Raw genomic sequence first — 14766 nt, 5'->3', positions numbered from 1 at the left:
TAAACATTCTCTGAAAAGGGTACATAGCATAGCCCTAGAATGGCTGTTATATTACACACATTTCATGTATTCCAAATACACAGCCATCTAGCACTCCCATGCCCGCCTGGGTAGCTAGCCTGATATTTGCGGCATTCATCTTTTCCACGCTGGGTGTGTACTCACCCAATGATTAATTCCTGCTACTCTGCCCTCGAGAGGCCGGACCCGAAATGACTGCTGGACTGAACACAATTATGAAAACTTCCTTTGGGAACAGTCTGTTTGGAAAGCACAAACATATGGGACGCACAATTGACAGGTGCGTTGTGATTGGTGTGGGGTAATTAATCACACTTGTCAATTGTGTGCCCCATACTGTACATTTGTGCTTCCCAAAGGAAGCTTTCATATGTTCAGTGCAGCCATCATTTTGGGACGTCGCTAACAGAGAATGTTGTTCGTGTGCAGCCCGTGGAAAAGTGGTTATTTTACTAAAACACACATTTTCTGACAGAACTTTCAGATTAGATTTTGGACTTTGGGAGTTGGAATGGACTGTTAAACAACAGACTCTTAATGACAGATGCTAATAAACACATACTGTATGTGCATTTCTGGTCCACGTTACATTGATAAGAACCTAGATGCGCGAGCAGGTCGATACCAAATGAGCCAATGAAACCAGCGCTTCCCAAAACAACACGTTTGGGGATTGTTGGGAATTGATTACATGATACAGTCACCTGTGCATTTAGTCTCAATGTTTGTAAACAAGAAATGGGTCTATATATATATATATATATATTTACATAAACTATAGTGGCGTTTCCATAAAGCCTCTTAATGCCCTTTTAAGGCTTATTCGCAAAATCTTTTTATGGAAACACTTCAAAATGCGAATAAACTTCCATTATCCGCAATAAAATGTATCCGCTTGGAGGAGGTGGATTTTGAGGCTTTATCGAATAAACTAAATGCACATTTGTGAATGGAAACGGGTCAGACAATAAATGCGAATACATTATGACGTTCTGGGTCCATATCGTCCTCCAACGTAACACTTTCTTTCCCCTGCCGCTTAACGTCCATTGTATAGTGTTTATAGCCCACAAAAAAAACGGAGTGACACGGACCGTGTGTAAATTCCTCCCGTTTTCACCTCCCGGAATCAAGCCATCCGTGGCTAATCCTTCCTCATCACACGGTGTTGCGTGCCAAAAGTACCGATCTACAAGCTCACAGCAGCTCACATCCGCGTCTCCGCGCCGTGAGCTTGCAGATCAGCCACCTTCCAGAGGACGCTGAAACTTGCAGGATGAGTGTGCACTGTGCAGCGATCGAGTCACAGCAGTTGTGCAGTGCTCACATCTTGGTTCGGTCTGAAAAAATCAGCCCGATCAACTCATGCGACCGTCGCTAATCCGAATGACACCCGCAAATGGAAACGGGCTAAATTCGCTTTGCCTATTTTCGAATAAGCTTATGGAAACATGGCTAATGATACTGTTCTTACAGTATTTTGATCATTCAGACCCAATGACTGAATGTCAGTCTCCAGGATTTATTCACAATATGTATGACACTGATTTACTGACCTTATGACCCATAGGAGTCCAACTGGTACTGGTGGTTCTGAAATGTTTTATTTGCAAGGACCCCCCGAGTGTACAAATGGAACCAAAAGGACCCTTACGGCTCTGTAACTGTGAGAGTGTACAAATGGAACCAAAAGGACCTTTACGGCTCTGTAACTCTGAGAGTGTATACATAGAACCAAAAGGACCCTTACGGCTCTGTAACTCTGAGAGTGTACAAATGGAACCAAAAGGACCTTTACGGCTCTGTAACTCTTACGGCCCTGTAACTCTGAGAGAGTACAAATGGAACCAAAAGGACCCTTACGGCTCTAGAACTCTGAGAGTGTACACATGGAACCAAAAGGACCCTTACGGCTCTGTAACTCTGAGAGTGTACAAATGGAACCAAATGGACCCTTACGGCTCTGTAACTCTGAGAGTGTACAAATGGAACCAAATGGACCCTTACGGTTCTGTAACTCTGAGAGTGTACAAGTGGAACTAAATGGACCCTTACCGTTCTGTAACTCTGAGAGTGTACAAATGGAACCAAATGGACCCTTACGGCTCTGTAACTCTGAGAGTGCTCTCCATTCCGATATGTCTCCACTCCGACAGTGACTTCTTATTGTCGGACTGGTAGCACTTCCATAGAGGTTAGGTTTAGGGTTAGGGTTAGAGATAGGGTTAGTGTCGGAATGGAGACATGTCAGACAGCAGACATGTCGGAATGGAGACATGTAACCCGTGAAGGAGTACAAATGTGCCAAAACAAGGCTGGAAATGACTCTCACAGAATCTCACAGAATTGGTGTACATGCATGCCAAAACGTCAGGTGAAGCTTGGCTAATGCCAAGCTTTGCGGGAGTCTGGACATACGGACGGATATATGGACATAGGAGCGATTTATGTTGGTTGTGACATCACACCTGATCTCGATCTGCCCATATAAGTTGTTGTGACAAAGAGGTGAAGATGAGAGCCAACATGTTAAGGTTTTTGAACTCCCATTTGGAAGTTGTTCATGCAATTGGATGTGCTATTGGAGTTGCTATTGGAAGTTGCATTGTAGGTGCCATTGAAGGTGGCATTGTAGGTGGCATTGTAGATGCCATTGCATGTGCCATTGGAAGTCTCATTGGAAGTGCCATTGGACATCTAGTGTCCGCCACGGTATTTTTAACGTTTGCCAATTTGCCAGTCATTGCAAAAGCAATCCTTGCATTTATCACTGGAGGTGTCATTGGAAGTGCCATGGGAGGTGCCATTGGACATGCCATTGGACGTGCCACTGCAGGTGCCATTGTAATTGGCATGGGAAGTGGCGTTGGAAGTGCCATTGGAGGTCTATTCCGCCATGGTAGTTTTGATATGATATTAAAACGACCTGGCCCGTCAAATGATCAGCATGGCAATGGAGCTCATTATTCAAGCATCCCGATTGGTGTTTGAAGGGGAGCGGTTGAAGAGCGGGATGCGTCTTGCTCCAATCAGGGCGTACGACAATAACAACAACAAACGCATGCCCGCTGGATAAACTCCGGGGAAACATCAAATGGGCACGAATTAAACCCAGCAAATCCTGCAGTACCTCCATTGTCAAAGGCCAGCTCGTCAATGAGAGGTTCCAACTTCCACGTCAACAACGAGCCAATACCAACAGTTCTGGAGAAGCCTATCAAAAGCCTTGGCCGCTGGTATAGCGCAGAGCTCAAAGACTCGGAGCAGCAGGAACAAATCCGGCAGGATACGATCAGTGGCCTTAAGCAGATCAACAACGATACGCACCTGTAGGAGAGAGAATTAACTATCGTCTGCAAAGATCTAGCCATAGACGAGTCACGAGGCAATAGTACAGATACAAGATAAAAAATCACACCCAATGTGAAGTGAGCAGTGGTCGTGCTTGCATAACGTCTTCAGATTTGAGTCTAGGATGTACAGGCTATGAAAAAGGCTACAGACATATGATGATGACATCACTAGACAAACATGATGCTACGTACACACTTTTTGCTATGGCAAAACGCTGAAGAAAAAGGCTACAGACACACGCACAGCCACGTATAGGAGCGGTTTACCACCGCTCAAAAACACTTTAAGCAGCAACGGGAAAATGTGAGGAATATGGAATTGTAGAATGTGTTGCATGCAAGGTATACAGTATGTGAAACTTGATACATACAACTGTGAGAGTGAAAACTACAAAGAGGTGTTTACAGTTTGAAACAGTTTGTTCTGTGTTGATTGTAGTATATGTTTATTCTTTTGTTCTTGTTCAGCGTGAAAGAAACTCTTCCTGAGCCATGAGCCCCGGGCTGTGAGACACCTCATTTAATATTCCATTAGCGCTGCAGGCAACTTTTTTTCATGGGATATTATCCACTTTCGACTTGGTGTCCCTATTTTGGGCATGTCGTTATAGGCGACAATTTCCCCTTCAGTGGTTCTCAAACTTTTTAATTTCAAGGATCCCCATAACTCTTGAGAGTGTGCACACTCTCAGAGTTACAGACCTGTAAAGGTCCATTTGGAACCCCCTCAAGGAACCCTTGCGGTCCCTGGTCCCCACTTTGAGAACCACTGGTGGTATTAGCAGATCTACAAGCTCACAACGCATGGCATCGCAACACGTGGTGAGCTTGTAGATCGCCAATTGTCAGTATTGGCTATTCAGCATTTGTTGTGTTTTTATTTTATTTTCATTTCTTTTAGTATTTTCTTTACGTTTGATCTTTGACATACATGATAAATCCTACACCTTTTTGGTGTAGGCTTCACTGATTCATATGACCCGAATACATTGTATATTTTCTAATGATCAAAATAAAACTACTACTATTACTATTCGCTGTATGCTGCAATATACAGTATAGGGCTTTTTTCTTTTCTTTTTTAATACTTTATTTGGTCAATCAACATGTGTACATTTTCATCATATATATTTCTTTTTTTACATGTCGTGTCCCTTGTGGACATTTTGACCCATTTTTTTATTTTTTTTTATTTTTTTACACGTGTAGAAAACCCACCACCTACATAACAAGACAAAACACTACACAAAGACCAAATACATAAAAACATAATAATAATAATAAATTAAAGAGGCTTTTTTGTTTGATGTTTGTGTGTGAACTACTTGGTTTGAACAAAAATAGAGATAAAATGAACAGAACAAAAAGGGAGGGTTATGTGGGCATGTTATCCTTATTTAAAAGATAAGAGGCCCACCTTTTTTCAAATACATTTTCCTTACCATTTATTTTATGTCACCTTCTCCATAGAGTACATGTCCTCCATTTTTTCCAACCATATATCCACCCTGGGAGGTTCCAAACTTTTCCAACCCCTTGATATTTGTTTGAGTGCTGTAATTCTCAAAATCCAAAAGAGATATAGATCTCTGCTCTGCAGACTTTGGGGACGTGTTCCCAGAAGTATATTGTGGTTTTGTAAATTTAAAACTCTCCCAAATATTTGTTCTATTATTTGTATCACTCTTGACCAGAAAGTTTGTATTTTGGGGCATGTGAGAAAAATATGGGTGTGATTCGCATAGCTCTCCCCACATTCCCTCCAGCAGTTGTCCAATTGTATTTCTATAATCATTTCTTTGATGTGATTTTATTATATATCTCAGGAGAGGGTGAAGGTTTCCAAGAGTTCTGATTTTAAGACAATCTTTTAGGTAGCTCCTCACTTGCAAATATCGATGAAAGTGATTTCTAGAAATTCCATATTGATCTACTAAATATTCAAAAGAGACCACCTCTTCTTCCTTGTACATTTGATAGAATCTTGTGAGACCTTTCCCTTCCCATATCTTAAAGATTTGATCCATAGTATTTGGAGTGAAATCTGAGTCACGTGACATTTCTCTCAGACAAGTCATTTCTTGTTCTTTGACTTTACTTGTTTTACATATTGTTTTCCAAATTTTAAATGTATTGCGTATAGAGTGGTTGAGTGTTTTAATCTGTGCTTTATTAAAATCTGTAAATATCAAAGTACTAAGTGATCCAACCGATTTAGTCTCCATGAGCTTCCATTTAGGGTTCATTTTATTTTTCGTCCAAATCAATATAGATTTAATCTGTGCTGCGTAGTAATAATAGGTTAGATTAGGTAATGCCAAACCACCTCTGTCTTTGTTTTGTTGTTTTAAGTTTAACCCTTGGCTTCTTTGCGTCCCATACAAACTTTCTCATCAGTCCCTCCCAAACATGAAGACATGTAGGTGATATATACAATGGCAGGTTTTGAAATAAAAATAGGAAGCGTGGTAGAACGTTCATTTTAATAATCTTAATTCTTTCCAAAAGGGATGAGGGTATTATTTTCCATCTACTGAAGTCTTGTTTTACGGCATTTTCCAGTGGCCCATAATTACAGTGATATAATTCATCTAAATTATTAGGTATGGTTACTCCCAGATATCTAACTTTTTTTACAGTCTAGGGCTTAAGTGGTTATACAGATTGATATTGTGGCACACATTCATATTCAGTGTCACATTCAGTGACAACTTTATATCACAGACTATCAAGTCTGCAAAGGAGTGGGTGTTATTATTTCTCATACAAGCTCCCAACATTTTACTGTTTTAAGAATATGGTAAAGAACAGAGATGTAAAGAGACAAGGACAAAGTCGGATAACAGTAAGGCACAACATCACATACTATATCGTTGTTGTCGGGTGGAAACCTTGTATCTCCAAGTTTCAAATTTGTACGTTCTTTCGCAAAGTAAAGCCCTGCTTCATCATACAAGGCTGTCACACAAAAGTAGTGAAAACAGCAGATCTGCACACAACGCCTTGCGGTGTGAGGCGTTGTGTGCTTGTAGATCGGCTGTTTTCACTAGTTTGAATCATTTTTAAATGATAAATGCAAAACGAAGGGTTTTGGACATACAAGGACAGGTTTTCACCCGACAACGACAATATCAATACTGTAGCAATAGAGCAATGTACCATACATATGATGCATGTTTAAAATAGTAATAAAGTGAGGCAGAAATCTTCTTGATTAAAATGTTAGCAAATAAAATTAGCAACACATACTGTAGGCATATACAGCACAGCAGAGCCATACTGAATCTCTCAGTATACTAGTATCTCACTAGTTTTTCATACAATAAGTTTAGTTGATAACAAAAGACCCTGCTGTAGAAAGTGGAGTTTTTATGACGTTTATGTGTTTTCTCGTTTTGTTTTTTCAACCAGGGTCACAGTGACCGCTGCCTGTAATATGGATTTCAGCCGTTTTCCCCTGGACTCACAGACATGCACTCTGGAACTGGAGAGTTGTAAGTTCTTACTGCTAAACACAAAACACCAGCATTTAGGGAAAAAAACCTGAAGACTATTTCTCATCTCCAAACTCTTGAATACCATTATGCTACTAAACACTACAATACTACTAACGAGTACTAACATTAATGATCATAATAACGTGTGTCCTGCTACATCATTTAGATGCGTACACAGACGAGGACCTGATGCTGTACTGGAAGAGTGGTGACGAGTCCCTGAGCACTGATGACAAGATCTCCCTTTCTCAGTTCCTCATCCAGAAGTTCCACACCACCTCCAGACTCGCGTTCTACAGCAGCACAGGTACTAGCACATGTGAAACATTTAGCTCAGTGGTTACCAAACAGTTGGTCGAGAGACCCATTTTTGGTTTCCATTTTTATGGGTGGGCCTGGGTGGGCTACCATCAGCAGGGTAGTTGAAGCTGAAAACTGACTTCCCCCATGGGATTAAAACTAACATCTCCCCTCTCCTCCTCCTCAGGCTGGTACAACCGTCTGTACATCAACTTCACGCTGCGTCGACACATCTTCTTCTTCCTGCTCCAGACCTATTTCCCTGCGACTCTGATGGTCATGCTGTCCTGGGTGTCCTTCTGGATCGACCGCAGGGCTGTACCAGCCAGAGTCTCACTGGGTATGTGCACACTCTCACACGCACGCACACACACACACACGTGTGCACACACAGGCACGCGCACGCACGCATACACACACACACACACACACACACACACACACACACACACACACACACACACACTGCACCACAGGTCAGATATCAGGTTCTCAATCTAGGTTTTATGGCCCTCTGTTGTGATTTCATGACACACAATGAAAAATACTGTGGACAGACTGACAGACAGACAGACAGACAGACAGACAGACAGACAGACAGACAGACAGACAGACAGACAGACAGACATGACAGACAGACAGACAGACAGACAGACAGACAGACAGACAGACAGACAGACAGACAGACAGACAGACATCTCTATAACACCTTGCAAAGATAAGGACCTCACAATACAAATACAATATATTTTTTTAAATCACAGTTTTCTATTGTGTCCCAATTTTGGACCTGCCGCATGTTATGCCGATTTAGAGTACAAGCTCACAACAAATTGCATTGCAACACGTGAGCTTGTAGATCGCTATTTCCCCCGTGCGACACCGTTAAAGTTAATAATATGAGGTTTGTCCTATATTATGTGTTGTTCAGGCATCACCACAGTGCTCACCATGTCGACCATCATCACTGGAGTCAACGCCTCCATGCCCAGGGTGTCCTACATCAAAGCCGTGGACATTTACCTCTGGGTCAGTTTTGTTTTTGTTTTCCTGTCCGTGCTGGAGTACGCCGCTGTCAACTATCTGACAACCGTGAGGGATGGGAAAGAACGGAGGCTCAAAGAAAAAGCTGCGCAACAGGTATGGTGGAATGATTCTTTTTTCATCATAGTCATAACTCATGAGAGTTATCTCACTTATGATTCAGAGTATGTAGAAGGAAGGCACTGGAGCAAACTCGGACTGTTTAAGCCTTTTTATTCACTGGGTGCAGGCAATTAAAGTGACAACGTTTTGATGTCAATACGTCAGGCCTTGTAATTATTCAAAGTACTTTTCTATACTTTCACAAGTTTGCAAAAACAGTTTTATTTATTTTGTAATTCTTGTGCATTCTGTGTCAATTGTTTATTTAATGTGCTATCGCCACTGTAATTGACATGAGGTTGTTTTAGTTGTTATGTAAAGAGATTTGCAACCACTTTCAGAATATTCCCTTGATGATCCTGAAGCTTAATTTGCTTTTATCATAGCTGCACCTATAAGAGCTGTGTGCTCCACTTATGTTCTTCTTCCCCACTATTGTTATATTAAATGGTAAATGCCCAGTGATATAGTTAGATCACTGGGCTTTCATCCTCGTAAAAGGTTAGGGTAGTACAAGCCTTATTAATTTCCTTGTTCCCTTTGTTCTCTGACTGGCTTGTTTATGCCGAGGCTCTGTGAGAGGCTACAGTAGCCGTCTATGAGACGGTCTGTGTGTCCAGAGCTGATATTGCAAATATCAGGCCAAACATTGTATGCCCGCAAAGGCAGTTTTCCCTTTACTTTCCTATTGTCAAAAACAGGGCTTCCAACTTTTTTGAAACAGTTAGTTTGGGTAATCTTTACCATAACCATTAAAAGATGAACAAACAGTTGAAATAAAGAACACTTTGGCCACCAGAGGGATCATGGGGGCCAATGAGTGCGACCTCAGTATTTTCAACTGGAGGACATTTACTGTATGCCATGCTTGGTTTGCGTCTGTCAGGACCAAAGGAAGGCAGCTACTGGTTTTACAATATGACATAGGGAGCAACTTTTAACATTTGTGGTGCCCCCTATGGGCAGACATAAAAGTTAGTATGAAAACGTCCAGCTCATGTCCGTCAGTGCGTGCGTCAGTGAGTGAGTCACGCTAATACGCAACATTTCGTAACCTATCGAATTCAGTTCCTCCCTCCCATTCCATCCATGAAGGCAGGTCACAAAAAGTTGTAAGTAACACATTTGGTGTAACAATCACTCACATGGGTCTGTGGCGCGTCGCTGATTGGCTGTGGCTTTCACAGGCTTTTCACAGGCTTTAATGTGCTGTTTCACAGAACGCTGCTCGGTCAGCTGCTTTTTAGCGTGACCTGGCGGTCGCTTTCTCAGCCTTCGAATAATGGGGTATGGGGGTAATTGTATGTTGTGAATATGATATATGGCATTTTTTGCCTGAAATACTATAGATTTCTCCCACTAATTGTTGCCAATTACAGGCCAACAGTATGGGATGTCAAACCTGTCTGATGCTCATTGTCACATGACACCCAACATCATTTAATTTGGTTGTTTTGTCATTCCTATGAGAAACCCAGTGGCCATTTGTGTAAATCGTTTTTAGCACTTTTAGCAGCCCCTCAGTGTGTGATTCAAATCTAGGGCCTATACCTAAATTCCTTTACATGACCATAATCTGTTTACTTTGTGACTCCTATACCCCCCCTCCCCCCTCCCAGTCGCAGACACTCCCCTGTACCTGCAGCATGTCCCACACCAGGACCATGATGCTGGACGGGACCTACAGCGAGGTGGATGCCAACAGCCTGGCCGGGTACACTCGGACTCCCGGAATGGAGGAGGAGCCGTCAGAGAAGCAGCAGGAGCACATGGTGGTGCACCTCACGCTGGACAGCGAGTCCAAGGCCACCAAAAAGAAAGGCATTCGTGGATTCCGGATCATCGAGAACACTCATGCCATAGACACGTGCTCTCGTGTTATTTTCCCCGGTTCCTACATTTTCTTTAACCTCATCTATTGGTCAGTCTACTGCTGAGTCTCCACCTTAACCACTTAAGACCTATTTAAAAAATTATAATAATGCCAAACTAGCCGATCGACCAGCTAACAACATGTCGAGATGTGAGATCATGTGACGCATTGCGAGCTTGTAGATCAGCTAGTTTCGCTATGTTGAACATTTTGGCCTGTAATGACCTGCCCAAAACAAGGATGCCAGTGATGGAACAAGACGCTGGATTTTTACAGCATTTAAAAGACAATACTTTTACCCGAGCAGAGAGGCGACCATTTCCATCTTGCATACTGAAGACTGCGCACTCATTTGTACAATGCCCGTTGGCTGGCGCTCTATGTCAGGGGCAAATGATTTCAAGAGGATTTCACGAGCATGGAAGGAATATCTCTAGTTTCAGTGCTGGACTCGACCGCTTTGTTCAGCTTCTCTCTGTCTCTGTGGTATCATCATACCACATGAGCACAACATGACTCACAATCATAACCACCTGACTTCCATAAGTAATGCAGCCTCTCGAGTCACGCTGACTAAATTGGCTGACACTTCAGAAAGAACATATCGTTGTCACCAACTGTACTCTCTGGAACAGAAACGGTGACTCCAGAGCAAGTGGCAAATTAGATTGCAAATCCGTCCCTTAGCAGGATGCCGGTTATACTGACAGGGTTTCAGTTTGATACCGAGTTGATGTGACACTAAATACTGCCTCTCGGTCTTTGACAGCGTGTTGGCTTTGATCACAATCAAGCCACCTGCAAAGATGTGACTGGACTACTACTGAAATGCATCATCATTAAACATGACTTCATGTATTTACCGGCTTCTCCATTCACTAGATGTAATTAATTTAGTATTTATGCTATGCTAATAGAAATATATGCCATTATACCTTGTGTTGGGATGAAAGGACAGCTGAGATATAATTGTTTAGCGGTGCATAACACTGACATTTTTGATGAATGGTCAGAGGTAATGTGTTGCTGGTGTACGACAGCGTATGTTCTCAATTGGTGTAATGCACCTACTTTTATTTGTATGCTTTTATGGGACGGTTTCCTTGAGGGGGTTTGTAAAACCATCTAAAGCTTTATCAGTGATGTAAAAAATGTACAAACTTGAACCGCCTTAAACCAACTGTCTTTGTTTTTTGTTTTTCGATAAATGTACATGTCATGCGCACATACAAGCAGTGCACACCGCCATGTGTTGATGGCACTTTGATTGGATACCATGAGTGCATAGCTCGATTGCCGTTGCATACATTTTTCCATCCATCTAGTTGCCATACATAATGGTAACAAAAGAAAGAAAAGGAAAAACTGCATGAAACCAGACTTATACTTTGTCATACAACCGTGTCGTGTACCAAAAATAGCAGCTGTACAATGGTTATATTCGGCATGCAACACCACTGTATGACTAAGTATAAACCGGGCTTTAATAGATAGAGCCAGAAGCGATGTGACATCACCTGTCAGTATGCATCTGTAGAACACTGCTGAAAATAATAATGAAGGGTTGGGTTCATTCCAAAACAACACATCAATTGTATAGAATTGACAAGATTGACAAGTCAAAACTGTCAATATTTGGGAGAAGAAACAAAAACGAAATAAATCACACACACACACACACACACACACACACACACACACACACACACACACAAACACGCACGCACACACACTCACGCACGCACGCACGCACGCACGCACGCACGCACGCACGCACGCACGCACGCACGCACGCACACACACACACACACACACACACACACACACACACACACACACACACTCACAAAAAATAATAATAATACGATTACTGTATCCATGTACACTGACATTTATGTCCACTTAAGTTAATGAATGTACACAATCATGCTCTTGAATATTCATGTATTGTTGTGTTTATATTTTGTATGTGGCATACGTAGTGGGCCAACTCACACCAATAAGACTATATGAAGTATATTGAAACAAGATGGGGTTACTATACAAATAGAATTCCTTTATTATGAGTTTTGAAAGAATTGTGGACACTTCACCGTCAAACTGAAGGTAAAGCCAACTGACACATCAGAAGGGAGTTGATACCCCAACGACAGGAGCAATCTATGAAAGAAAATATATTTTAAATTACTACTGAACCCTGTACAGCAGTGATGAAAAACGTACTCACATTTTTTAGTATCGACACTACAATGCAACTGCAACGGCTATTGTAGATCGGCTATTTTCAAATTACTGAAATGTATGTAGGGCTGAAGTGGTTAATGTATCTTTTGTAATAATAATCAAAATCTACATAGTAGGCTAGCTAGTAACTCAAGTTTTCAAATAAGTGTAGTGGAGTAAAGCTAAAATATTTGCTTTTGAAAATACTAAAAATATTAAATTGTAGCCTACTTTTAGTGCAGGGGTTCCCAAAGTTGGGGTCGTGAGTGACCCCATTGGACACTGAGGTTTGGGTCGCGACATTATTTTACACACCTGAATAAAATTCAACAGAATGAGTGAAATAAAATGTAAAAATGATTACAAATACATAATTGTTACAAATCCCCTACATTGCCCAAAGCTTAATACATTACATGTGTGGACATACGCGCACCAAACGTGCACCTTTAAAATTACCTCTGGGGTTAGGTTGGGGCCGCGGGAACCCATGAAGATGACTATAGAATAGATGACTAGATGACTAGATGACTAGATGACTAGATGACTATGGTTGGCCTTCTTACTATGGATAACTATGGTACTTAGGCTACTATGGATAATATGGTACTTAATATGGATGACTATGGTACTTAAGTTACTATGGATGACTATGGTTCTTACTACTTATTATGGATGACTGGTGGAATCAGGCAGCATTGTTTTATCAGACAAAATGAGGTGAAACTGGACACACTTATCAATCAACATATTTGCCAGCAGAGGGCAGCCTTGACTAACATTTTCTAGTCTTCTAGTACTCCAGACCTGATTGTTTTGACTGATGTTTTATAAAATAAATAATAAATTAATAAATAAAGCAAAATCTTGAAATCAACTCGGAAAAATGTAGATTTGACCAAAGTATTTATTTCTGAACATTTAATTTATGAGCAAATATAGTCTAAATAATAAATAATTTATGCATGACAAATAGAAATATCTCTGAACTGAACTTCAATTAAAATCCAATCTACAAGCTCACATGTGATGCTAGAGTAGACATCTAAAAGATTATCACACAATGTTTTTTTCTTGTTAAAATGAATGTATTGTTTTCTATAAATTAAAGTAGATGGATGACATTACTACATATTATTACAACAAAGGCTAACTAAGGCATTCAAATGCTGCATATATGGTGTCTAATGTTATAAATTAGTTTGACTCAGGTCTGCAGGTGATACAAGTATTACATGTGAATTGAGCAGTGTGACTAAGTACTCAAGTACTGTAATTGAGTAATTTCCAATTTCCAATACTTTAACTTCTACTCCACCATAGACTACATCTCAGATCCAAATATTTTAGCCTACTTATCTTCCACTACATTAATTTATTTGAAAACTTTAGTTAGTTAGGTCGCAAAACATACATTTGAAATGGGACATTCTGCATAATCCGCAGCCTACTTTTACTTTTGAAACTTTAAGTAAGAGTTCAGATCAATGCAACATAACCAGTTCATCCCCATGCAGGAACCATCAAGATGCATCAGCAAATTCTATTGCAATCTGAGTGAGTCTGAGAGGTATAGTAGGCTAGCCTGTAGACTATTATTGTAACCCCCAGTGGCGTCAGTTCAGAAAAAGCTAAGGTAGGCCTATGGGCGCGCGTGCAAGACACCAGTCATGTATGTTGCCATACCTTAACAACATGCACGATGAAAAGTACATTTTATTATTTCCCCCTGTAGCCAGGGTATGGCAGCAGCCATAGCTTGCCATACCCAATTGACGCCTCTGGTAACCCCATTGACCACCATCCAAGCAAGGGCATGCTCACACAGGATTATGTACAGTAAAAGACTGTTACATAAATCCCAATATCGTTATTATTGGTAATGCATATTGTTTACTATTTGTATTTGTGGATCTATAGTGGCGTTTAACTAGGCTAAAAAAACAATATTAATTTTAAAATAGCCTAAATGGTTGGTAAATGCTGCCTCTTTAAATTGGCTGTATATTATCCTGCTATGATTTCCCTGCGCCTGCTGCAAGGCAATTCTAAATTATACAATTCTGTAGGTTATTATCCCTAATTTGGCATGCAAATCTCTCATCATTCAGAAGCACATTATGTCACCTCTAACCTGCGTGAATGAATCCTCTATGCCTGGAAACGTCAGCCGTGTTCATACTTCACCGACCGCCAGAAAATCCGAGCCATCTGACACGAGGGATTTTATAGGTTTAGGCGAAATTGCTTTTCCGCCACTGTGAGATTATAAATGATGAGGTCTAAATGTATGGCAGGCTATGCTACGATGTCTGGCACGAATATGGATATGCCCATAATGCCCAAAAGGTTT

The 14766-nt window shown here is 41.0% G+C and overlaps 1 protein-coding gene across 1 annotated transcript in view; it reads left to right on the top strand.

Annotated features, from left to right (window-relative positions):
- LOC308300549 (gamma-aminobutyric acid receptor subunit rho-2-like) overlaps positions 1-10254 on the top strand; it is a gene marked incomplete at both ends in the record, with an annotated part of 48248 nt that extends 37994 nt beyond the window's left edge. The window contains 5 exons of the mRNA XM_080744409.1: positions 6786-6868; positions 7038-7178; positions 7359-7511; positions 8103-8296; positions 9943-10254. Of these exons, the coding sequence (XP_080600535.1) occupies positions 6786-6868; positions 7038-7178; positions 7359-7511; positions 8103-8296; positions 9943-10254 (883 nt within the window). The remainder of the gene's footprint in view (positions 1-6785; positions 6869-7037; positions 7179-7358; positions 7512-8102; positions 8297-9942) is intronic.
- Between the last annotated feature and the right edge of the window lie 4512 nt (positions 10255-14766).

The sequence above is a fragment of the Nannobrachium achirus genome, assembly GCF_963921795.1.
Source record: "Nannobrachium achirus genome assembly, chromosome: 16".
Taxonomy (NCBI): domain Eukaryota; kingdom Metazoa; phylum Chordata; class Actinopteri; order Myctophiformes; family Myctophidae; genus Nannobrachium; species Nannobrachium achirus.
The sequence above is the reverse complement of the archived record's forward strand: the minus strand, read 5'-3'. Positions and strand labels throughout refer to the sequence as shown.